Source organism: Delphinapterus leucas, chromosome 13, assembly GCF_059928025.1.
Source record: "Delphinapterus leucas isolate spDelLeu-1000000601 "Yukka" chromosome 13, BTC_Dleu_Yukka2, whole genome shotgun sequence".
Taxonomy (NCBI): Eukaryota; Metazoa; Chordata; class Mammalia; order Artiodactyla; family Monodontidae; genus Delphinapterus; species Delphinapterus leucas.
The window spans coordinates 59,303,845-59,330,864 of NC_143141.1; the positions used below are offsets into that span (position 1 = coordinate 59,303,845).

The 27,020-nt window shown below is 42.2% G+C and overlaps 1 protein-coding gene across 10 annotated transcripts in view; it reads left to right on the forward strand.

Moving 5' to 3' along the window:
* The window catches only part of THADA (THADA armadillo repeat containing), a 312,971-nt gene that overhangs the window by 186,697 nt on the left and 99,254 nt on the right, over positions 1 to 27,020 (forward strand). For all 10 annotated transcript variants that reach the window (XR_016395456.1, XR_002644568.3, XR_016395457.1 and 7 more), the window contains one exon: positions 26,261 to 26,376. Coding sequence is in view for 7 of the 10 variants with exons in the window: in XM_022573955.3 (XP_022429663.2) it covers positions 26,261 to 26,376 (116 nt within the window). In the remaining 3 variants the exon portion in view is untranslated. The remainder of the gene's footprint in view (positions 1 to 26,260; positions 26,377 to 27,020) is intronic.

The following is a 27,020-nucleotide window of genomic DNA, read 5'->3' on the forward strand; positions in this document are numbered from 1 at the left end:
AACTAAAACTCGGAGAGATTAAGTAACTTGCCCAAGGTCACACTGCTAGAAAATGGCAGATCCAGGGTTTCAGGACCTATACTCCTAAGTTATATACTGTACCATGCTCAGTCACCTAACTCTCGTTTGTAATGATATCATCTGTAAAGATCCTTTGCAATATGTTTTCCATTGATTCTCTTGGGTTTTCCCCAAGGATATTGCATATTTTTGATAGGACTGTCAGTTTTCTCCAGATTTGAACATGAGTTTAATAGATTTACAATAAAAATTTTACTTTTTTAAAAAGGCTTTCACATGACAATACAATTAAATTCATATGAAAGAATAAATAGTAAGATAATAGACAAAATCTTTTTTTAAAAATTTATTTATTTAATTAATTAATTTATTTTTGGCTGCATTGGGTCTTCGTTGCTGTGCGCAGGCTTTCTCTAGTTGCAGCAAGCAGGGGCTACTCTTCGTTGCAGTGCGCGGGCTTCTCATTGCGGTGGCTTCTCGTGGAGCACGGGCTCTTGGCACGTGGGCTCATTGGTTGTGGCGCACAGGCTCAGTCGTTGTGGCACACGGGCTTAGTTGCTCCATGGCATGTGAGATCTTGTTTTACTTGTTGCACATTGGAGGGTGACCTTTCTGCCAGTTTGTTATATAGTTTGGATGGCCATGGCCCATTTCCTTTTAGTGACGTGAAACAGGAATGCTGCATAGCAGAACAAGAAAACTCATGTTGTAGAAAACTCCCCTTCATTGATTTGGTGGCGATTTGAGGACCTTCACACCCTGCAATACAAAGTTCTCAGTGTGGTTAGAAACTTCTGACCTTAGAACACCAGGTTTAATGGCCACTTCAACTTTAACTTGGTTCATTAAAAAGAGTGAGGTTTTTCTAGATTAAGAGGAAATCTCATTACTTTGAATTTTACTATTTTAGAATTTTGTTTTGTTTTTATAACTCTAAGACTGCACACAAATTTACCTTCCTCCATGAATGTTCATTGCAAATGAAGCTTCTGAATTTTTTCAGGATCAGCTTAACAGAAATGCTACTTGACAGTCATTTGTTTTAATGTAGTTCATGTTACTGATCATATTTTAAAAATAGACCAGCAGCTCTTTAAAAATTATTTCTGTTTAAAAAAATTCCTTGTACGTTCAGATTGGTCTTTTCCCAATTATTTTGTATCTAGGAACTGTTGCTGTTTCTTAGATATTTGCCGCTGATATGTTTAGCTGAGCACATCATCATCGTAGCCGACCAAGGAAGAAGTTTATATTATAAGGACGTGACAACAGGCAGTTAAAAGATGGGAGAATGTGTTTGGATGAGTGGTGACAAAAACCCAACACCTACCAACAAGTTATCTCAACCATCAGAAGTCCAGTATGAATTGTATATCCTCGGCCTGGGTCTTATAATCCATCACTGGCTTGGGTGGTAGATATTTAAACAATGGGAAAAGTTAGCACATAAACATAGCTGCTAAAATGACAAGTGATTTCTTAACGAACCAGAAAAGGGAAACGATAGTGGACCTTCTTAGCAAATAAGTTGCCAAATTATTTATAGAGGTTTGGGAAACAGATTGAAGCGATTTGGTCCATAGACAGTAAAACAGTTTTAGTTGGAGAAACCGTAAAGGTTTAATTCATTTTGTTTACTGAGGAGTTGATATGTTCAGGGGTGAGCTAACAAAAGAACCATGGAGTTTGAAAATCAGAGTCAATGATCTTTTCCCTTGTAGCAAAAGATGCACATTTTGGCTTTCTTCTTTTGTCTTCATTTTTATAAAAGCATTTTCATACTGAATATTTTTTAATATGAAGAGGCAAATTATTTACTCCTGAAGTTTCATCCCTCCCCCCACAAAAAGTGAGGGCTGCTATTTGTTATATTATGAACACTCGGTATCTACTGTTAACATTTAAGTCAGTGTTGGAGGTGAGAATTCTACCATTTAACCACCAGTGCAAAAGAATGCTATAAATAATAAGAATTTATTTATAAGAATTTATAAATATAAAGATAAATATAAATTTTTTATAAAGAATCTTATAAATAATCTTATATAATGGAATCATTTGTTGAGTTACAGTATTATAAGTTATTATATAAACTATGTAATTAGGCATATATAAAACCTCATCAAGCTGTACACTTCAGATTTGGCACTTTAAGTTGTATTTCAATTTTTAAAAAAACTTTAATTGGGATTGGCGGTCAGAGTTTAGGAAATATGTTTGATGATTTGGGGGGTTATACACTTTATAACGCTATGGAGAGGATGTTCTTTATCTTAAAAAGTTCTCCAAGGAATGAAGCTTGTGGTTAATTAAAAACAGGGAGAATATTTTTAAACTCTACCTTCAAATCGAGTATTTGGTACAATTGAAGTCCAATGGCTGAAAAAGAGTATGTTATGGACATGATTTTCAGCATTCACTTCAAAGCAGAAATGTAATATTCATTAATCTTGTTCTTTGATTGTGATATTAGCTCTTTTGTTACTGTTGAGTTTACCTTGGCCCCAGTGCTGGTAATTAAATGACACAGTGAAGATTACTGGGAAACATTAACTTGCTATTGCTAGTTGACATTGTGCTAAGGTTGATGGGAATTAGGGTTTATAAATAGCCTGGTCTGTGCATTGATTTAGAAATCTGCTCAGAGATGAATCTCATCATATGGACCATTCATTGTTTACATTTGAAGCTTTTTTTTTTTTTAACAGAGAGTGGATTCATCCTTTTGAAACATGTAATATTGAGCATAGCTGTGGTATACCCCCATTGAAACGTCTGTTTTCAATATTAATGTCTTGAATAAATTGGCTTCCTTTTTTTTTGGCTAGGTTGGGCCTTCATTGCTGCACACGGGTTTTTCTCTAGTTGAGGCGAGCAGGGGCTACTCTTCGTTGTGGTGCATGGGCTTCTCATTGCAGTGGCTTCTCTTGTTGTGGAGCACGGGCTCTAGGTGCGCGGGCTTCAGTAGTTGTGGCGCATGGGCTTAGTTGCTCCGCAGCATTTGGGATATTCATGGACCAGGGATTGAACCCATGTCGCCTCCATTGGCAGGTGGATTCTTAACCACTGTGCCACGAGGGAAGTCTCTGGCTTCCTATTTTTTGCTCAGCTTTATTTTTCTGGATGTTATGTAAGTGATAATCTTTCATTTTTAGAAAGGGTCTTACATTCTTTTCTATTTAATATAATTCATTTATATTTTAATCTAGAATAGTCTTTGTGCTTTGAAAATATGTTTTAAAGTAAGCATCCTTGAACATTTACAGTATTCAACATGAAACTTCTCTGTATCTAAGTGTTCCTGTGTGTGCTTGCCTGAAAGCAGGCCTGCTACTTGAATTTTTATCATGCACTATCAGATGCAGGTCATTAACTCTGAGCTCTCCCAGCATGCCGGTGGAAAGAACACAGGGTCAAAGCAGTAATCCTTGAGGGATGAAAGGAAGTTGACTCTATTATGAGAAATCTAGGCAGTCAGACAAGGCCTAACAATAGTTTGTAGAAATCTGGCCAAATCACTGAATAATTGATTTCAGGCCAAGAGACAAACCCTAAATTTTCATTTTCTCATTCTCATTAACCTGATGGTTGGTGAGGGAAGGATATAGTGCTACTCAGGTAGGCTTTGAGACATGGAATTTTAGTGTGTTTGTTGTTTTGATTTTTTTTTTTTTTTTGAGTTGGGTGGTGCTGATCGTTCAGTAAGGTTTAAATTGAGTTTCAATTGAATGCTCAGTATTGTGCTAATTAAGCACTGGGTGGATATAAAGCAGTATAAATTCATCACCAGAATCTTGCAGTATGACTGCAACAGAAAAACTAGAGTGCAGAATCACACAGTATTAATTTTAAATTAAATTGTCAGCATGGTTGGAGTAGGTAGAATCTTCATGACTAAAGCCTAAGTAATTCAGGACATCTGGCTATATGTCTTCAGATCTCTGGTTGTTAGGACACTGACAAAAACAGGAAGATTTAATAGGCTGTCATATGTTTCCCAAACTTACTTGACACAAGAGTTAACCTGTGGGCACTGTTTAAAATACAGTTTCCCAAATTCCTGTCCTGAAGATTTTGATTGTGTAGATCTGGAGTAGGACTCCAGAATCTACCTCTTTCATGTGCAACATAGGTGATTCTTATAATCAGACAAGTTTGGAAAACAGTGGGTTAAGAGTAGAAGAGAGGGATTCAATATACAAAATCGAGTTAATGTACGAGACAAGTGATTCTTGTGTCGTGTCCAGGAGATAACAGAGGAGATTTATCCCCCAAGTGATGGATATCGTATATCACTAGGTAATTTGCCATTGAGGTTAAAGGACCATGAAAGCAATAAGAAAATCTTGACATTTCTAAGCGCAACTATTTAATGGGCAAAAGGTGTTCTGGATTTCATTTCATCACTTATTTTCTCCCCAAACTTGTTCCACTCTAGGAAGGGTGCTCCTGGTTGTTCATGTGGAGAGCAGTCAGGCAGACATGAGAAAGGAGGAAACATTTGAAATAGCAGCTTGGCAGATGCAAGAGGAGACTCTTCCAAGTTTAAAGGGCAGCTGGCAAGACTGCCCAAAGCCAGGAGTGGAGGAAGCGGGAGACTGAGTGAGCTGTTAGTAACACAATGTTTTGTGGTCAAGATCAAGGGGCATGAAGTAAGAGTTGTGGGAAACCGGGGCAGAGATAACAATAATAATTGCACATGACACATCTTATAAGGATCAAGGAGGTCAGCAGTGCACATAAATCCTTGGTCCTCATCCAGAGCGATAGAGGGGAGGTTGGCTATATCATTTCTGTTTTACAGCTGGAGACCAGGAGGTAATGGGAGAGGTGTTTTGCTATAGATAGTGAACTTGAGAAGGAAGTAAGGACACCAATAAGTTTTCTGACCTATGGTGCTGGGTTGGATAAGTGTTGGGATGATGGAAAAGAAGAGGACTATCTTGATGTTGAGATGGTGAGCTGGTGAAATTTTGAACAGATTTCAGCATAGGTAAAAAAAAAAGAGTTATCAACTGGTTAAAAAGGTGGTGTGGAATGGGGATAATGAAAGTGTGAAAATGTTGAGAGGTTTTAGCTGTGAGCAAAGAGAAGGTAGATACTGTATGGGAAGTAGAGTTGATGATTTGGCACAAGTTTATGATACAAAGCAAACTTTTGTACCTCCTTAAGATGGCTTTTAGATGACATATAGATCATAATAATAGTCTCAACCACGTCTTCTCTGGTGAGCATCATACTTTTTAAAGTAGTCTACAGTGGAGAAAATTTTCAAAAATTAAACTTTGTCAGGACTTCCCTGGTGGCGCAGTGGTTAAGAATCACCTGCCAATGCAGGGGACACAGGTTTGATCCCTGAATCGGGAAGATCCCACATGCCGCGGAGCAACTAAGCCCGTGTGCCACAACTGCTGAGCCTGTGTACTAGAGCCCGTGAGCCACAACTACTGAGCCCACATGCCACAACTACTGAGCCCACATGCCGCAACTACTGAGCCCACGTTCCTAGAGCCCATGCTCCACAACAAGAGAAGCCCGCGCACCGCAACGAAGAGTAGCCCCCACTCGCCGCAACTAGAGAAAGCCTGCGTGCAGCAACAAAGACCCAATGCAGCAAAAAATAAATAAATAAATAAATTTTTTTAATTAAACTTTGTCTAAGAATTCATCCTACAGTGGATTTATATCTACTATCCATCATAGTAGAGAGACTGGAAAAGCAGTGGACACTAGGAAAGCAATAAAACAGGTCTTCACAGTGAACTATATTCAGTGTCTTGTAATAACTTATAGTGGATAAGAATATATATGTATGTATATGTATTGGACTTCCCTGGTGGCCATTGGTTAAGAATCAGCCTGCCAATGCAGGGGACACGGTTTCAATACCTCGTCAGGGAAGATCCCACATGCTGCAGAGCAACTAAGCCCTTGCACCACAACTACTGAGCCTGCGCTCTGGAGCCTATGAGCCACAACTACTGAGATCACGCACTGCAGCTACTGAAGCCCGTGTGCTCTAGAGCCCGCATGCCGCAGCTACTGAGCCCACGTGCTGCAACTACTGAAGCCCACATGCCTAGAGCACGGGCTCTGCAACAAGAGAAGCTACCACAATAAGAAGTCTGATCGTGGCAACTAGAGAAAGCCCGCATGCAGCAACAAAGACCCAAAGCAGCCAAAATTAAAATAAAAGAATATGTGTGTGTGTGTGTGTGTGTGTGTGTGTGTGTGTGTGTGTAACTGAATCACTTTGCTGTACATCTGAAACATTGTAAATCAACTATACTTCAATAAAACAAACCAAAAAAAACCCCAAAAAGGTCTTTACTGTCTGCTCATACGTTCCAGTGTCTCAGTGTCACTTGAGAAATTTTCCTTTCCCTACAGTTGGCACCATCTTATGGCTTGCCTCTAATGATACACTTGGCTATTTTTAATTAGCACCTGATGCTAATTTTTTTTAAGGATTAAAAGAAATCAAAATGAGGTTCTAAAAGCATCTAATTAATGCAGGCTCACAATACCAGTTGGTGCACTAAAGTAAATGTGTAGTTCACCCACAAGGCTTTTTAATAGATGAGGAACTCTGTAATGCAAGATTTTAAAACCTGTCCCAGAAATGATACTGAATACAATATTACAGTATTGAATATTGGTGACTTGAATATAGGGAATCTTTAAAAAAATTTTTTAAGTTGTTTTTTTTTTTTTTTGCGGTACACGGGCCTCTCTCACTGTTGTGGCCTCTCCCGTTGCGGAGCACAGGCTCTGGACGCACAGGCTCAGCGGCCATGGCTCACGGGCCCAGCCGCTCCGCGGCATGTGGGATCTTCCCGGACCAGGGCATGAACCCGTGTCCCCTGCATCGGCAGGCGGACTCTCAACCACTGCGCCACCAGGGAAGCCCCTAAACTTTTAATTATTATAAAGTGCATGTAAAAGTTCCATCTTAACCGGTACGCGGGCCTCTCACTGTTGTGGCCTCTCCCGTCGTGGAGCACAGGCTCCGGATGTACAGGCTCAGCGGCCATGGCCCACGGGCCCAGCCGCTCCGCAGCATGTGGGATCTTCCCGGACTGGGGCATGCACCCGTGTCCCCTGCATTTGCAGGTGGATTCTCAACCACTGCAGCCACCAGGGAAGCCCCATCTTAACCATTTTTAAGTGTGCAGTTCAGTAGTGTTAAGTATATTCACATGTTGTTGACCAATCTTCAGAACTCTTTCATTTTGCAGGAATGAAACTTTATACCCATTAAAGGACTGCCTATTTTCCCCTTCCCTCCCAACCCCTGGAGACTACCATTCTGCTTTCTCTTTTTGACTACTCTTGATACCTCATGTAAGTGAAGTCATACAATATTTGTCTTTTTGTGACTGGCTTATTTCTCCTTGCATAATCTCCCCAAGGTTCACCTGTGTGTTAGAATGTCTGGGTTTTTTTGTTTGTTTGTTTTGTTTTGCGGTATGCGGGCCTCTCACTGTTGTGGCCCCTCCCGTTGCGGACGCGCAGGCTCAGCGGCCATGACTCACAGGCCCAGCCGCTCCGTGGCGTGTGGGATCCTCCCAGACCGGGTCACGAACCCGTGTCCCCTGCATCGGCAGGCGGACTCTCAACCACTGTGCCACCAGGGAAGCCCAGAATGTCCGTATTTAATGGTTAAGTAATATTCCATTGTATGTGTCTGCCACATTTGTTTATCCATTCATCTGTCATTGGACACTGGGTTGCTTCTACCTTTTGGCTGTTGTGAATAATGTTGCTATGAAATGGGTGTACTAAATATCTCTTGTGACCCTCCTTCCAATTCTTTTAAATATATGCTCAGAAGTGGAATTGCTGCATCTTATGTTATTCTATTTTTAAGTTTTTGAGGAAATGCAGTACTTTTTTTTTTCATAGAAATGTAGGGAATCTTAATTTCTTGTTTTAGCTACACAGTAACTTCATTGGGAACCTTAATGGTTTGTTTCTTGGCCTCATTCTCCTCCAGTATGAAGAAGTATTGTGCATAAACTTACGTTTTCTCATTTGTAGTCCTCCACTATGTTGTGGATACCTCCACTCTCTACATACCATCACACCCCACTCCTATTGAAACAGTTAAACCTCCTAGTTTTTCATTGTTTATAGAGATCTGAGAAATAAGAAGACCCAGGTGGTCATGGGGAGTAACTACCAATTGTATGTATGCAATTCCAAATCCACCCTGGTTACTTGTGACTTTTTCCTAATTAAAACTCCACATTCTTCAGAAAGTGAGCCTTTCCTTTATCCCACTTTAGTTAGATCTTTCGTTAACTGAATCTCTATGTATTTGTATATAGTTTGCTAGATAATAAATCTCATTTTTTGGTATTTCACTTTTTAAGTGAAAATTGATTTTATTTTATACTAGTAGAATTACATAGACTTGCCGTGTAATTACATTAACTTGCTAAATCTGTGCGAAGTTAAGGAATAAAAGATAGAGAAAAACTATTTACAAATTGCCTGTTGAATAGTATTGCCTTTTCTGTCAGTGAACATGTGCGCCGGAGTGAACAGTGAGCTGTGAGATGGAAAGGTACTGTCTCTTTAGTGTCTGTCGCTGTGTTGAATGTGATTCAAGGTCATTTTCTCTGTATACAGCGTTCACCCCAGTCTTGGCTTTAGACCCTAGTCCCACAGAGGATGTGACCGTATTGTACTTGTATGCTGTCTCTTGAAATAAATCATAAGCTCCTAGGAAGTAGAGATTATCTTTCCTTCTCACCCTGCATTGGATCAGGAGATGATGCCTTCCCATCTGAGCAAATATAAACTCTTTATTCCACAACCTGGCTGAGCCACAAACATGGCCCTCCACTGAGCTTCACATTCTCAGTAAATGGCACTATCATTCACCCAGTTTCTCAAGAAACCTGGGGATCAAATTTTCTTTAGCTTGGTGTCTAATCCATCAGTATCATCTACTTCTCTACTCTCAATCTCTACACCACTATCCTTGTCCAAGCCACCCTCATCTTTTGCTTGGACAACTACAGTCACCTCTCCACTTGTATTCTTGCCCCCTTCATTCTGTTCTCTGTATCAGGCAGAAGGACCTTTTTGAGACACAGATGAGATTGACTTAATTTCCTGCTTAAAGCTGTTTAGTCATTCTCAGTCTTAAAATAAATCCAAACTTCTTATAGTAGTTTATAAGCACCAGAATGATCTGACCAGCCTGCCTCTCCAACCTCATCTCATACTGCTTTCCTCCTTTCATTTGACTCTTACCCCTGGAACCTCCCTCTAATACCCAGGCCTTGTCCTGCACCAGGGCCTTGATATGTGCTATTCACTCTGTCTAGAAGAGACATATCAACAATATAATATTTGCTGAATGAATGAATGAGTCAGGATCTTCTTTAGGACATAGACTATACTACGTATCAACTTCCTCAAAGTAGGTATAATACATGGTATCAGTGTATAGGTTTGGATGCCTAGTGCAGTGGCTCTCAACTGGAGGACAGTTTTCCCCAGAGGGGTCATTTGGCAGTGTCTGAAGATATTTTTGGTTGTTGTAACTGGTGGTGTGCCATCAGCATCCAGTGGGTAGAGGCCAGGAAAGCTGATAAACATCCTATAATGCACAGGACAGGATCCACAACAAAGAACTATCTGGCCCCAAATGTCAGTAGTGCTGAGGTTGAAAAACCTTGCTTTAAACTAATACATTTGTGTTAGGAGAAGTCAGTTTTAGTAGCTCTACTGGGCCTTTGAGTCTATCACATTACATAAAAAGCCTATTTAAATAATACTAGGAAAGTGAATCCCCTTGATTAAAGACTACTCTCCTGGGCTTCCCTGGTGCCACAGTGGTTAAGAATCCACCTGCCAATGCAGGGAACACGGGCTCAAGCCCTGGTCCGGGAAGATCCCACATGCCACAGAGCAACTAAGCCTGTGCGCCACAACTACTGAGCCTGCACTCTAGAGCCCGTGAGTCACAACTACTGAGCCCCAGTGCTGCAACTACTGAAGCCCGCATGCCTAGAGCCCGTGCTCCACAACAAGGGAAGCCACCAGAATGAGGAGCCCGCGCACCGCAACGAAGAGTAGCCCCCGCTCACTGCAACTAGAGAAAGCCCACGTGCAGCAACGAAGACCCAACACAGCCAAAAGTAAAAATAAATTAAATTAATTTAAAAAAAAAAAAAAAGACTACTCTCCTATCCTCAGGGATTGTGTGTTATTTCCGTAAGAGTAAATGCCCCTAGTCCACAAGCTTACGAACCAAGATTCCCCTGTTGGTGAGTATCTTACTCACTTCCTCACAATGCTAAGATGAGCCCTGCCTTTCCATTTGTTTTTCCAATGGTAAAATGATCACTAATCTCCAAAGTCGAAGGCATCTCTCTGGACTAGGTGAGACCCTCTTCCTCATCCACCACTTCAAAGGTTTCTGAGTAAACTCCTTTTTCATTATAGCTAAGATTCTACCAGTTTTGGCGACATGATTCATTCTATTCAGTCAATGGTGAAGTTCACCACTGATTTCAAGAAGATTGGAACTAACTACAATATTACCTGTTTTTAAAAATCAAGAATCTATGGAATTTTAAATACATGCACACATTAACACACATTTCATACAAGACTACAACATAAGACTGTAAGCCTTCGCTATATAAAATATGCAGATATTATCCATTTTGTGAGACTAATATACGCATGAAAAGATGCTTTGCTTCCTTTAAATATAAAACGAAAGCAAAATGGTCAGATTCACCCAGGAAATTACCTGAGTGGAAGCTAAAGTGTTTGTTAAACTGTTACCTGTTTTGGGTCATTTAGGAAATACTTAGGAAAATAAGAATGTGCTTACTTAGCTTATTTTTAAAGCATTTGCCTCTCTGAGGCAGGAAAATGGAGCTGGAAAGTTGTACCTCTGGATATGCAAGTTTATGGAGCATGGTCTGTTAGAAAGAGTATCAAGGATGAAACTCTTGATGGTCATAACTAATAGAGCTAATATCGTCAAAGGTCACCAAATTATTCTTTTGACAACACTGAATGGCACAACTTACCCTTATATGTAAATCACAGATGCTGACAAAGAAGGGCAAACTTGATAACAAGTACTGTGCTTATACTCCTCAAAGCACCTGAGGGATAATCATTAATTTTTCCTTGCCATACACTTGGTCATTGTTACGAGCTGTAATAAGATGATTAGTCAGAAAGCACAGTTTCTGGGAAAATTATGAGGGACCACTAAGAAAAGTATTGCTAAGGAACAGTACTGCAGAAGGCAGAAGTCCAGTGGCCAAGCAAAAACAGCTGCCAAAAAAAGAGCATAAGCAGGTACCACAGAGGGGTAAAGAAAGCAACTGAATAGTGCAGAATCAGGAGAACATAGATACCCCAGATGGATGAAGAGGGGTATCTATGTTACGGAAATAAAACAGAATCCCTGAAGATGGGAGAGTAGTCTTTAATCACAGGGATTCACTTTCCTAGTGTTATATATTTAGTCTCCTTTCTACACCAATACTGAGATATGCTTCAAATGCATAGCAAAATTAAAGTCACACATAGGCATGCATCCATTAATAAGGATGACTAATTTTTTTAAGAGTAATTACGAAGTTATTTTCACATCAATTATCTTTTAGAGTTCACAATACCCTCATGAGATGAGTTATATTATTAGCTCCATTTGATCGATGAGGAAATTAATTAAGGCTCAGAGAGGTTAAATAATTTTCCCAAGGTCCCCAGCTAGGTCTTGACTGCAGAGCCCATGCTATTACAGTAGGCCAGGGTTTCTCCAACTCAGCACTCTTGACATTCTAGGCTGGATAATTCTTTGTCGAGAGGGGTTGTCCTGTGCATTGTAGGATGTTTAGCAGCATCTCTGGCCTCTACCTACTGGATGCTGTGTAGCTCTTCCTTTCACTTGTGCCAACCAAAAATGTTTTTAGACATTGCCAAATGTCTCCTGGAGGTAAAATCACCCTGGTTTTAGAACCACTGGTCCAAAGACTGAAGTTTCCAGTATAAATTTATTGGGTAGTGAGAGGAGTATCCTGTTGTCCTGTTGCAGTCAGTCCCAATATTTGACTGGGAGGGCTTGTTTATGGGGAAAATTTTGCAACAACTTTTCTTAGAACTTTCCTAAACCTGATCCTCATAGCCTTCCAGCAGTATAGTGAAAGGGGACAGGCCAAAATGGATTATGGATGGTTACCCAGAGAGTCACTGTTTCATTCAGCCACTTATTCAACAAAGAAACGTAACAGTTCCAGGGAGAGTGGTTTCATAGAGGCGCCAGTGTTTGAGCTGAAGTAGGTTTAGAGGGTAGATTATGAGTTTCCTCAAGATGAGCTTGGGGGATGATGAATTCATGTAGATAACATGACATGTTAGTGGGCTCGGAATAGCAGGCTGATGGCCCAGGCCGTAAACATGTACCAGTCTCAAGGACTTGCATTCATTGGTCATCTTACTTTGTAAGCCAACCCATTCGCAAGCAGTCTTGGTGTTTACTTTCACTACTGAGTTAACTATTGCCTTGGAAGTACTGTTTATCTCAGCCCACTTGGTAATTGCCTTAAATTTAAAATCAAATCAACAAACTTTTGCATTCCGGTAAGGCTCTGTAGGAGATAAAAAGACATGGTTTACATAAAAAGATAAATAGCAATCAAGGCAACATATCTTAGGTGCCAGATGAGTGGTTCAAATAATAAATACTATAGGATGAGAGGATGGAAAGATGGCCGCAACCTAAAATTGTCAGGAAGAACTTCACAGAGGGAGTTGATGAGCTGAGCCTTAATGGATTAAGTAGAAATAATATGAAATCTTTATAACAAGGGATCACACCTTGATTAATGCGAACAGCATCCCATGTAAAACAGTGTACACCTTTTAGATTGTAGTACCATCTAGTCTCATTATTTTGGAATATGTCTAATAACATATAAAATCCAGTTAGATGCTCATCCATGATGATTGTGCAGAAATCATTGTCAGCTCAGCCAAGAAAACTCATAAGCAAAAAGGGTTTTTTGATCTCTCTCAGGGATCAGCAGAGGAGGTTCATAAAGATTGGTTTCACTGTCCCTTGGCTTCAGTTAGACCTCCTGGAATCACCCTTCTCTGAACAAAGGTGCTCAGAGGAAACCAGGCTCGAGAATGGGAGAGACCTTACTGCAGCCGGTCTATGTGACTCTGGGCATTGCACCTTCTCAGCAGGGTGGTGGAAGGCACAGTTAGCAAGAAGTGCTACAGAGGCTTTTGCTTAAGACACTGCCTGGTTTATTTCACAAATCCCAGCCATCCAGTAGACTTTTATAATTCCACATAAAATGGATATAACAGATGTTCCTGGACTTCGCTGCTGGAGGTGTTGAATGGTAAATGAACAAACAAACTGGGGGAAGGGGGAAGCACCCAAATCTCCATTCCTGGGGACTTAGAGGAATCATTTTTTTCCTTCCTCCATGTGAAAATATAAACAGTTGCTTTATAAACAGTTGTCACTTTTTGACTTATAAAGATTCACTGTTTTTTCCTTTTGTTTACTTTGATGACCTTTGAAATTAGCTGCAACCCAAAGAGTCAGAAAAACTTTTTTTCCATATCCATTTTTCAGAAAGGGGAGTCTCTGTTAGCATAGTGTGCTGGAAGCCAGCAGACTCCCGAGGCCGGCTCCGGCCCGGTTCTAGGTTTGCGGGGCCTTTTGCCCCAACCCCCTCACTGGGCAGCAGGGAGTCACGTGCATTACCAGCCTGAAGGCTAGATGCTGAAAGCCAGACACTTTTCTGTGGGTCAGACTCTTTGTAAGGCACATTTTACAGCTGCTCTAACGTCTGGGAAATGCAAGTTATTACAATAACTCTGCATTTCCTTCAGCTTTGTTTGCTGAAGACAACCCTGGAAATAATTCCTGCAGCTCTCTCTCCAGCTCGCCCTTCCCCACCTCCCTGGCGGCCAGCCTTCTCCACCCTCAGTGGGTCTCTCCTCCGATCAGCTCTTCCACCCACGTTGGGCACAGATCTGAACAGTCAAAGGAGGAGACCAAAGGAGCCTTGGAAAAGTCAACATCTTCTCTGTGATGTGTTGAAAAGTTCCTTTTCCTTGATTTCTGTCTCTCGGTGAAAAATGCCACATAGCCACCTGTCCTAATAATTAGTATGTGAATTTTCATAGTGAGTTTAAAGTTAGGGAATACATGATAAAAAGGATATTATTTTGTTTTTACTGTTTCTGATTCCAAAAATAATGCTGTCTTCCTTTGCGGTAATAAAGTTTATATCTCGATTGCGGTGGTGGTTACACAAATCCATGCATGCGCTAAAACGGCCCCCTCTACCCCAACACACACACCAATGAATACACATAAAATATGGCGACAACTGAATAAGGTATATAATCTAATTAACAGTAACATGACTGTCAGTTTTCTGCTCTGGATATAGTACTACAGTTATATAAGATGTCACAGTTAGGGGGAGCTGAGTGAAAGGTACAACAACTCTATTTTTGCAACTTGTTATGAGTCTATACAGTTGACACTTAACAACTCGGGGGTTAATCAATGTATAATTGTAGTCAGCCCTCTGTAGCCAAGATTCCTCTGCATCCTTGGATTCAACCAACCCACAGACTGTGTAGTACTGTAGTATTTACTGCTGAAACAGGCTTCAGTAGTTGTGGCTCACGGGCTCTAGAGCGCAGGCTCAGTAGTTGTGGCGCACGGGCTTAGTTGCTCCACGGCATGTGGGGTCTTCCCAGACCAGGGATCGAACCCGTGTCCCCTGTATTGGCAGGCGGATTCTTAACCACTGCGTCACCAGGGAAGTCCTTACAACGTTATGTTTAATGAGTGTACAGCTTGGCTAGATGTGATGGGATACTTAGTAAGAATGTCCTATAATTTTTTCAACTGGTCCTGTATTGATTGTTTCTAAATTTTCCTGTTATCGTAAGTGTTGCTTGAGATTATCCTTGGGCATCTGCTTCTTTGCCCATACCTGTAAATGCTTCTGTGAGATCAATTCCTAGAAGTGGGTATTGCAAGATTGAAGAAAGTACATGTTTTCCGTTTTGATAGCAACTGCTACGCTTCCAAATTGCTGCTTTGTCTAACAACAAGGGAGACCATTTGTATAGAATACATTGTATGTGCAACAACATGGCCCTGCTGGTTACCCCCCAGAAAGGTTGTTAACAGTTTCTCCTCCCACAAGTGATGAATGAGAATGTCTGTTTCTTTACCCACATATTAAGGCGTCCTGCCCTTAAAAAAAATTCTCTGTGAATTAATATTTTTCCTTTAAAAATTCATTGTTTGAATTGCCCTTCCTTAAACATTAATGAAATTAAACATGTCTTCATATGTTTATTGGCTATTTGTATTTCATCTGTGAATTGCTTGTTTATATTCTTTGCTAAACATTTGCAGTTCCCAAAGCGTGAGCCAAAGCGCTGTGGGATATTTTAAATTTGGGGGAGAAGGACAATGACACTTGCCATCTGTGAGATATTATGTGAACTACTAGCTTAAAGTCATTTACAGTTATCAACATTAGCTCACACTGCATTCGTTTTGATGATTCTGTATGTCTTTGCAAAGTTGAGTATTTGATAGTTGCTGGAATAAAGAGCTAGTACCATGAGAGGGACTTCCCTGGTAGCGCAGTGGTTAAGAGTCCACCTGCCAGTGCAGGGGACACAGATTCGATCCCTGGTCTGGGAAGATCCCACATGCCGCGTAGCAGCTAAGCCCGTGTCACAGTTGCTGAGCCTGCGCTCTAGAGCCCGTGAGCCACAACTACTGAAGCCCGTGAACCTAGAGCCCATGCTCCGCAACAAGAGAGGCCACCGCAATGAGAAGCCCACGCACTGCAACGAAGAGCAGCCCCTGCTCTCCGCAACTAGAGAAAGCCCGCGTGCAGCAAAGAAGACCAACGCAGCCATAAATAAATAAATGTATACACTACCAAATGTAAAATCGATAGCTAGTGGGAAGCAGTCTCATAGCACAGGGAGATCAGCTCGGTGCTTTGTGACCACGTAGAGAAGTGGGATAGGGAGGGTGGGAGGGAGACGCAAGAGGGAGGAGATATGGGGATATATGTATATGTATAGCTGATTCACATTGTTATATAGCAGAAACTAACACACCATTGTAAAGCAGTTACGCTCCAATAAAGATGTTTAAAAAAATTAAAATGAATGAATGAATGAATGAAAAGCACAGAAGCTTAAAAAAAAAAGAGACAGTACCATGAGAAAAGCCATGTGGAATAGGAATGAGGGTGGTGGAGTCCAGCAATTCCAAGGCTTGGGAAGTTATAAAGTATCCAACAGGCATACACATCCCTTTAGTAAGTAATTGTGGTTATTAAAGAATGAAATAAAGATATTTTTTCTTTCAACTTATGTGTATTATTTTTTCAAAAAGTTGTTAGGGCATAAATACTTATTAGGTTGTTTGGACCTAACTACTTAATAAATGAAACTGTTAGGTATTTCTTTTGGCCTAGGGGCACCATGAAAAGATTATTGAGGTGCTAAAGGTGCTATGAATGAGGAAGTTTGTAACTCCCTGGTGTATTTCATTCAGTTACTTTCATTTTTGTTAGTAATTTGCAAGAGCTTTGTTCCTTAGGGGCATTGGCAAATATTTTACCCCTGGTTTACCTGTACTTTTGAATATTCCTAGTAGTTTTTGCTGTACCAAAGATTTCAGTTTTTATGTTCAGTTTATGTTATAAATACATCTTTCTTTACTTTTTATTTTTTTACATTCATGGCTTTGTGTTCATTCTTAGCCTGTTTTTACCTAAAGACTGTAAAACATTTTCCTGTTCTCTTCTACCATTTTTATAGTTTCTTTTTTCTTAGCATTTGATTATTTTCTCCATCTTGAATTTATTTCAGTGCAAGGATTTGGGTACAGATCCAAAGAACTAGTTGGTTGTCTTAATACCATTTATTGAATAAATCAACCTTTTCACTACTGTTTAAATGTCACTTTTATCATCTTCTGAACTTCCAGGGAGTTATTTCTGGACCTTCTATTCTCTATCCCTCCTACAGCGCTTACTGTTTTCTACCTTTAATTTTAGTTACTTATGTATATATCTTATTTCATGCGCTAGATCATAAGCTCTTTTTATATTGATTTCATCTCTATGTCCTATAGCTGTTTTCTTTTCTCTTTGACTTCTCTCCCTCTCTAAATCTTTTTATTAAACTTCTGTTATAAAAATTTAAATATACACAAATGTAGACAGAATAATATAATAAATCCCATATACCCATCACTCAGCTTCGACAATTATTGATTCATGACTAATTTTGTTTCCTTTATACCACTGCGAACTCTCCTCCTTCAGTATTGCGTTAACTGTCTTGACTGAACAAATTACCAGTTTTATTTTTCATTAATGAGTTTTGCTACATCAGAGAGTTCCTTATTGATCTCAGTATTGTCTTTAAGGAAACTCAGTAGTTTGAGGATCCAGATATTAGAAAAGATAAATTATCAAGCATAATCAGGCTTCTCCTAAAAAATTTAAACTGGGATTAATTTTACAAATGAATAATTTATAATTTGAAAAATGTTATACATAGCTCTTCAGAAATGTGTCTGTATTCTAAAGCTAGAAACTCTTTAGTTAGAACAGATTTTTTTTTAAACTTTAATACATTTATAAATTTATTTATTTATTTATTTTTGGCTATGTTGGGTCTTCGTTTCTGTGCGAGGGCTTTCTCTAGTTGCGGCGAGCGGGGGCCACTCTTGATCGCGGTGCACGGGCCTCCCACTGTCGCGACCTCTCCTGTTGCGGAGCACGGGCTCCATATGCGCAGGCTCAGCAGTTGTGGCTCATGGGTCCGGCCGCTCCGCGGCATGTGGATCCTCCCAGACCAGGGCTCGAACCCGTGTCGCCTGCATTGGCAGGCAGATTCTCAACCACTGCGCCACCAGGGAAGCCCTAGAACAGATATTATATCACTGTTTTGGAAATTGTTAATTCTTTATAAGCAAGCCTTTGTTTGTATGTTGGGTTAAGACTGACTACCTCTAAACCTCACCCTTACCCAACAACTCGGGACCCTTGACACTTCTTCTGGGTGATGGAACTGCTCACTGCACTGTCAGATTTGGAGCACAAGGCCAGAAATGATCCAAGACAAATGTATACTCACTCTCTTATTAATACTGTGTATTTGCCCCCAATCCCATTGTGTGGGGAGAGTTTAGAGAGGTGACTCTTAGCACCCCAGCTGCTGCTGCAAATACAGGTTCTGCTCCTGCCACCCTGGCAAGGGGGCAGGGTGGAATTCCACATCAATACGTGCTCTGTTTATTGAGTCTCTCTTTCTGCCAGACAAAGCTGTATATCCCTGGAGTCCAGGAGCTATGAAGAACAGACATAGCCCTTTCCTTCAATGAGCTATGCTCCAGGAAAGGGAAATTGTGGATCGATAACCATGACGACAGGATTTAAAAAGTTTAAAAAAAAAAATGAAATGAGCTGTTGGGCCCTGAGTAGGAAAGTCTTAGGGTGGGGATAGGAGGTGGTTGATGAAAGCTGAGGAAGGCTTTATGGAGGAGGTGGTATTTAAGCTGGGCCTTACAGTATGAATGGAATTTCAATAGGCAGAGCTGGAAGGGGTGTGGGGAGAAATGGAAGGAACATCCTGGACAGAAAAGCATTGTCAGGAATGGGAAATCATCCCTCGTGGCCACATAATTAAGTCCATGAAGTGGAAGAAGTAGGAGGTAACACTAGAAAGGTAGGTTGAGCCTTCCGTGGCCAGCAGATTATTTTAGGACACTGGAGATCATTGAAGGATTTTGAATTTGGGAGTGATACGATCAGGGCTTGGCTTTAAGAAGAGTTGCCTGCAGCCATGTGTAAAATAAGTTTTGGAGGCAGAGACCTGTCCTTTCAGTTGTCCTTTCATCATCTAAGTGTAAGGTCTTTTGGTTCCTGAAGTAGAACAGTGGGAGTGTTACTAGAAAGGAGGGGATGTGTTTGAGACACAAAGTGAATTTCCAGACCCCTGCAGACTTTGTGTTTTTGTACATTTTAGTCTTTAAAGATATTCATGGCCTGTTTCCCAAGCCAGAGTCAGCCAGGAAGTAATGACACTTTGTAATTAGCATCTTTTTCCTGGCAGCAGCAACCCAAGGCAGCTAAGTGTCACCTTTTGGGAATTCTCCCAGACCTTTCTAAGGATCTGTCCTCATCTGATAAACGGGTTGAGGTTTGGGGAGAGTAACCACTTGAAATGCTTCCTGGCCTGCCCTCCGGCCTAAGGTTAGATGGGTAAGTAGCCGTGGGTGGCACATGCCCACTAAGCCCATTCTTGTAGGGATGACCGGTATCCAAGGGTCACGCCTCCAGTCCACCCTGTGACCCTCCAAGGCTGGTAACAAAGAGGAGTGTGTGGAGCTCTCTGTACAGCTGACACAGGCAGGCACATGCGCCCGGCAAGCACTGTGCTCTGCGCCACAGGACCCAGAAGCCCGTGGTCTAGTTGAGGATAAGATGAGGGCGCCTAAAGCCGGAAGTCAAATCCTCAGCCACGTTGTAATGATTAGAAGTGGCATATAAGTTAGAGAACTCTTCTCTCTCTTACTTTCCCAGCTTCACCCTCACCCCAACACACATACATAGAAACACAATCTGCCTTTTAAATAATTTTTGATATATCCGTTTCCTGGCAGTCATAACGATTAGGCATGTTTCTGTGAATTAGAAAGTTTAGATTCCTCCTTCAGCCATCTCCCTTCTCACCCCACCTCCTTTCAGTCTGACTTAAAGCCGTAAAATACTTCTGCCTGCCTCCCTGCCTTTAGTTCTGTTTGTATGAATTAAGTCGACAGGATAAATATTCGCATTCCCAGCTACAGGCTGAAACAATGTTTGCCTGTTCTGCCCAGTGAGTTGAGAAGAAAAGGGGGCCTGACATCACCCTATACTGTACATTCCCGGCATAGATCATTTATTTAAGTCCCTGAAAAAATACAGATGTTTTACCAGCCGAAATAAAATCCTGTGTAAACACTGGGCTTGGAAAAATGTGGCTCTGACTTAGCTTTGGGGGTTGGAGCAGCCCGGGGAGAAGGCCAGGAGGCAGAAGAGCAGATACAGAAATCTTATACTCGGCTGAATGTGGTGGGGGCAGAAGTGTTCGCCCCCAGTCTGCATGCTGCACTAGAAGACCAGACTTTCTTTTTAAGGAAGTACAGCTGCAAAAGGGGATAAATTTGTTGATCTTTGGAGTTCGGGATTATTCCTGATTATGATACCTTCACCTCATTTATATCTGACCTCTGAAATGAGCATCCCTTTTCTTATTGGGGCTGTCCTTTTGCATGGCCTGTCTAACCTGGTCCTGTTATTGCTGGATCCTGCTGGTTTTTGGAGCTCAGCTGCTGTTGATTTTATAAAGGGGAAAGTTGCCTGGAAGCCATGCTTAGTGAAGAGGAAAACCCATCTCAGCGTTGCATTCCCAAACAGCCGTATATCATCTTGATCTTGTCTAACGCAAGTCACTATTTTAGTCCAGCAGCATAAACCAGACATATTTTACTGGTGCAGCACAAGTTTTTTCAGGGATCTGCCTCATGACTCTTTTTGGGCCTGTGGCATTTATTCAAAGAGCATTACATTTGCTCTGTGGAGTCACTTTTAAGATTCAAAGCTGCCAGCATGGACCCCATGCTTTACACAGATGCTTGGGGCTCCCCTCAGTCTCTCTGTGTTTAGAGTGGGGATGGGGGTGGGCAGAGGCTAACTGTTCTCCAGACTTTTCTTAGATCCTCCCGGAGTTTCATTAAGGCTTTTGCATCTCAGGGGCAAGAAGTCTTAGTCCACTCTAGCTGCTTCCTGACCACCCCCTCCTCGGGGCAGGTGTGACCAGCTCATCTCTGGGCGGTCCCAGGCCTGTGATAGTCATGGGTGATGATGTCGCTTTGCACTTGGTTGTTTTCTGTGTGCTTTTTGTCTCTTTCTGACCGGGTCACAGCTGTTTTAAGTCAATAAAGCTTTCTCCTGTTGTCTTTTTTTTTTTTGCTGGAGACACCCCTAAGTCCACTCTAACCTTTCTCCAAGGGGCCTGCTATAGCTGGAGGTCACCAACAGTCTTGGTCTGTCCCAGTGTGATTATTAATAGAGCTCTTTTTCACTCTCAAAAGAATTCCTGATTTGGAAGATAAATTACCCTAACAAGCCTCACATGGATATTCCTGACCAAACTCATTAAATCCCCCTCCCTCATTCCCAATCCTGCCGCATATTCTCGTGATCCCTGTCTTGAAGCATGGCCCTCGATCCCCAGCTGCCTGAGGGAAGGTCTCTTTCCTGACCCTCAACTCCAGGTCTAGAGCAGCTGCCAAGTCCTGCTTCTTCAGCCTCCAAGACATCTCTCAAATGTACCCTTTCCTCTGCATTCCACTGCTGCCATCGTTTAGATTGGGGAGGAGTGAGGGGGGGTGTCACAAAATCAAATTGTCAGATCTTCTCATTTTTCAAAAGAGTTTAGACATCAGGGTGATTCTGACGTGAAACCTCCCAATTCATAAATGATGATTTCAAAATACTGTGTAGGCCGGATGAAACATCTGCAGCCACTTTTGGTCCACGAGCTCTTCTTGGTTTCCAGGCTCCAGTTTCAAACGTCACCTTTTGTCTAGACTGGCAGTAGTCTCACTCACCCTGCCCCTTCTGGTCCAGCCGCCTCACTGCCCCTGGCCTTTTCTTTCCGCATTACAGATCTGATCACATAAGAGCTCTGTCTGAGGAGGTCTTTGCTGTCTCCAGAACAGAATGCACATCCCTCGATGCTGCCTTTGAGATCCTTCTTTGTCTGACTTGACCCGTCTCCAGCTGTGTCTCCTGCTACCCTGTGCACACCCTGGCTGTGATCTTGTTACACGCAACTATTTGCTGTCCCCTGAGCAGTCCCAATATTTTTCTTTTACTTAACGGGTTTTTTTAGAACAATTTTGGATTTATAGAAAAAGTGAGTACAAAGAGTTTCCATGTTATTCCTCTCTTCCCCAACCCCTCTCCCCAGTTGGCTGTTATTAATAGCGTGCATTAGAGTGGTATGTTTGTTACAATTAATGAACCCATATTGACACATTATTATTAACTAAAGTCCATAGTTTACCTTAAGGTTCATTTTTTTGTTGTTGGCAATACCAATGTTTTAATACTCTTTAACACTTTTTAATAATCACTTTCCTCTGCTTGCATATTCTTTCCCCAGTTCTGGCAAGATTCTTTTCAAGGCCAAATATGAATCTCATATTTGCAAATATGATATTCCTGCAAAGCCATCTCTGTTTATTTTTGGAATGGGGGCTGGAAGGGAGGGAGGAGACAGAAAACTAGCATTTTGATCAGGTGCCGAGCGTGTGCCAAGTACTCTACATATATATTCTTTAAAATCTCTCTACAGTCCTGTCAGATAGGTATATATTATTATACTCTTTACTGCGAGGAAACCGAGGTGAACAAGTGGCCCAAAGCCCCACAGCTAGGAACTGGGTTTCCACCCAAGTCCTCCTGGCTCCGAAGGCTGTGCTCCTTGCCCCGCCCACAGGGCTTCATTCTTACTACTGATCCAGCCTCCCTGCCTTCCCCACTGGATTAGGAATCTACTAGGGTTAGGAATCCACTGAAGTGAGGAGTGCGTATTATTCAGCTCTATGTTTCCGCTCCTAACACGGGGTTGGCACCAACAGCAACTCACCAAACCCATGGGCACGTGTCTTAAAGGCAGAGTTAATACAGGAAGGGGCATCCAATATCGACATCAGTTCAGCAAATGCTTGTTGAATTCCTGCTCTGCACTGGATGTGGTGAAGGGTGAGGCCACGCATAAGAGCAAAGTGATGGCGATGCTATCGTGCAGGGTATAAATCCCAACCAGGCAGCATCTGGGAAATGATCGGTTTTCTGTTTATCTGCAGCTAGAATGTAAGCCGCAGGAAAGCAGGGGTTCTGTGTGTCCTCTGCTGCAGCCCTAGGACAGGGCCTGGTAATAATAGTTGTTTAATAAATACTTTCGGACTGAATGTTGGAATCCTGTTGAAAATTTGAGACACCTAAAGTGACACTAAACTTCTCAGAGTTCTCCTGTTCTCAGTTAGTCATCATCCTCAGGTCTGGCAGCTTCAGTTTCTCTGTGTTTGGTTTGATACAGTCCTGTATTATAGGCTGTTTCCAAGTTATCCCAGGCCTGGGCTTGACCACACTCTTTGCCCAGAAGTTCCTCTGGACCAGAACTTTAGGAAAGGACGGGAGGAGGATGAGCTGCCTCACCCCTGCTGTCCTTTCAGAGCTGATGGACAAATGATCCTTCCTGGGAGCTGCCTGGAGCTCCCGGATCTGACCTTGGACCAGAGTTCCAGGGGCCTGGCCTCACTTCTGGACTGAATGCAAAGGATGGCCTCATTTTTCTTGAGAGAATTAAACCCAGCACTCTTTTTTTTTGGCCACCCCGCAGGGCTTGTGGGATCTTAGTTCCCCGACCAGGGATTGAACCTGTGCCCCCTGCAGTGGAAGCACAGAGTCTCATCCACTGGACTGCCAGGGAAGTCCCAAACCCAGCACTCTTAATGCCATATGAGGGTAATCATATTTTCAAATATTTTCATTAATTATCTTGAAGGAAAAAGTTATCTCAAACATAGTAACCTGGGGCTTCCCTGGTGGCACAGTGGTTAAGAATCCGCCTGCCAACGCAGGGGACACAGGTTTGAGCCCTGGTTCGGGAGGATCCCACATGCTGCGGAGCAACTGGGCCCGTGTGCCACAACTACGGAGCCTGCGCTCTAGAGCCCACGAGCCACAACTACTGAGCCCGCGTGCCTAGAGCCCACGCTCTACAACAAGAGAAGCCACCGCAGTAAGAAGCCTGTGCACTGCGGCGAAGGGTGGCCCCCGCTCGCCACAACTAGAGAAAGCCCACTCGCAGCAACGAAGACCCAATGCAGCCAAAAATAAAATAAATAAAATAAATTTATAAAAAAAACAAAAAACATAGTAACCTGTTTCATACATTTGCTCATAAGCCTTTTTTCTCCTCTCCCCTCCCTCTGGCTTCTCTGCTCCTTCTCCTCCCCTGCCCCCTGTTTTGCTTGTCTTCTCTGGCCCTGTCTTTAACTTGTATTGCTCTGTCTCTCCTACGTGCTTATTTCCACCGAGGTTCTTCTAAGCGTACCTCCCCCTCCATTTGTTCCATGTAAATAGATCGCTCTCCGTTCCTGGTGAATAACCAGGATCACAATTGTTGTCTGGTTTGTGCCCAAGGTGACAGAATTAATGGACTTGTAGGCCGATTTTCATAAACCAGAGCTACCAAGCGTTTCAAAAACAGCCTTGTTTTTGCCAAGTAAGGTGAGCAAATATAGGACTAAGTTTAAACATCCATCAGGAGTTATTTTTGAAGTGATTGCTTCTAAATGAGAGGCGTTTGAAAATCTCACGGCTTCCTTTACCAGTAGATTCCGAAGTCATGTATTTTGCTGGTGTCTGTGATTAATTACAATCCTGTGACACCATGAAAAGCCCTGGTGGTTGGTTTTGTGCAGCTGTGGAGAGAAGTAAAGCTAGGCCCAGTGGCTTTGCCAGCTCTTTCAGGATGCTGGGGATTCGGGCAGAGGGAGGTAGTCTTTTCACTCTGGCAGTCATCACATAAGAACAGAAGCCCCGGCCAGACTCATTGCTCCAGACTTCACGACGGGCGGTGTGAGTCCCTGTGGGGAGTGCGGTGAAGTAGTGATGGTTGATCGGTTGCTTCTGAAATAACAGATCAATTATTAGAGAAAGCATTTGCAGTCTCCACATGGGGACTTGTGTGCCTTCTCCTGTACAATTACTTCTATTTAGGAAGAAAAAAAAATTTTAATAGCAGTTACCTAAAATAAGTAATCAAAATTTCCTTTGACTCTCTAAACCGCAGGTGCTCAGCATATAGCAGATCTCTGACCCGGGAAAACCTGCCAGCTCATACCCATTTAGAGTCTGATGACTCTGGATCTCTTATCTTGGCCTCTTGGTTTTCCTCATTGCTTCCTTCTGTATTTAACTCTCAAGTCCCTCACTGACAGGAAAGAGAGAAGAAAAAGTTGAATCTTGTTACTTAGGTAGAATCATGTGCCGCTCTGGAAAAGGATACAATAGGGAAAGAAAACAAACTGATTATTAAAATAGACTTTCCAAGTTCTTGATGTGTTTATCTGTGCTTGCTTTGCTCCACCCTCCTCCTCCCCTTGATAAGGGCACTGAAGGATTTCTCTGACATGTCTTTTCCCTTGACACTGGCTAAGGTCAGTGGATCCCATTTACGCCCTTGTCCACTTTCGTTCTCTGCTGCAGGTTTGTACTTCTCACAAAGGCCTTGTTGATGTCATCACTGAGTGAACCCAAGATACACTTACGTGCACGTGGCAGTGCGGGCGTGTGCGCGTGCGCACGCGCGCACACACACACACACACACACACACACACACACACGGCCTATGGCACGTGCTTGCTGGAATTGTGGCCTTCGTTCTAAATATAGGCAGCTGGAGAGATACAACAGGATTTGTCTTTCTCTGCTTAATTCTGATATATAATGTCATGCAAGAATAAGAAAGTGAGGTGTGTCTGCAGTGCTCCCTCGGCTCCTGACATCTCAGGGAAGATCTAAAAAACCTAAATAGTTTACAGACATCACTGTCCACTGTTTGCGAAGGCAAGCATCATTGCGGCCTGCTTCTTTAGCCAAGCATGTTGTGATAAACCCCAAGCCAGATTAGACTCACAGACATTTGATTTTTCCTATGTAGTAAGATTTTGACTTTAAAAAGTACTTTTTTTTTCCATATGAGACTGCTAAGAGAAAGATGTTTGCATTTCTTTGCTAAAATCAATTAATAGGTTGTTTGTAACTAATAAGCTCTTGGCATCTAATGACTTGTCACAGAGTAATCTTCATTTTTTGGACTTGTGCGAGGAACCTAGAGCACAGGTACAGATGAAAGACGTTGGTTTTTCGCCACCTGCTGCGTCCTCCAAGACCAACATGATTTTTCTGCAAAGAGACCAGAGCCACGTTTTGCAGGTGTCTGTTTTCTTTGAGGGGAATGTTTTAAGGAAACCTAAAAGGGAGGAACTGGACATTTAGGAAAAATATATTTTCACAGCAGGATATTGCTTTTTCTCTTTTTTTGGTTTAGGTTTTTCATTTGTTACAAGCCTTCTCAGACTCCAAATACAGAATGAATACATACTTTCAGCAGGAGCTGGCTGACGTCGCTGTTTGTACTAAAGCCAAAATCTGGCTGGCCAAGAGGTATGTTAAAGCCCCACATGAGCATGGAGTTATCAGGGGTTAGGAATACATTGGAGAAATGCTGTTTCTAGTTGTGGGAGTTTTGTTTTGTTTTGTTTTTTGCACTATGTGGGCCTCTCACTGTTGTGGCCTCTCCCGTTGCGGAGCACAGGCTCCGGACACACAGGCTCAGCGGCCATGGTTCACGGGTCCAGCAGCTCCGTGGCATGTGGGATCCTCCCGGACCGGGGCACGAGCCCGTGTCCCCTGCATCGGCAGGCGGACTCTCAACCACTGCGCCACCAGGGAAGCCCAAGAGTATTTATCTTTTTTGAACTTTGGGTTGTGGTAAAGAAAGAAAAATATTTTCTTGACAATTTTTCTAAAACTGCTGTGTGGCTGGGGGGCATGTAATATGGCTTTTTATCTGTCCACCAATCAGCTTGTTTTTATGAATACCTGCTATGTGCCCAGCCCTGTGTTAGATATCCTAACAATGAAAGGCAGTAATTGACTAAATCATGTGGTACAAACTATCAGGTACCGTTGCAGCTCAGAGATGAGAGATTGATGTTAGGCTGGAGCAGCTGCAGAGGGGCCCAGAGCAGGTGAATAAGAAAAAGACATGCACATTGCCTTTTCGGGTAGGTAGTGAGAAGATTGAA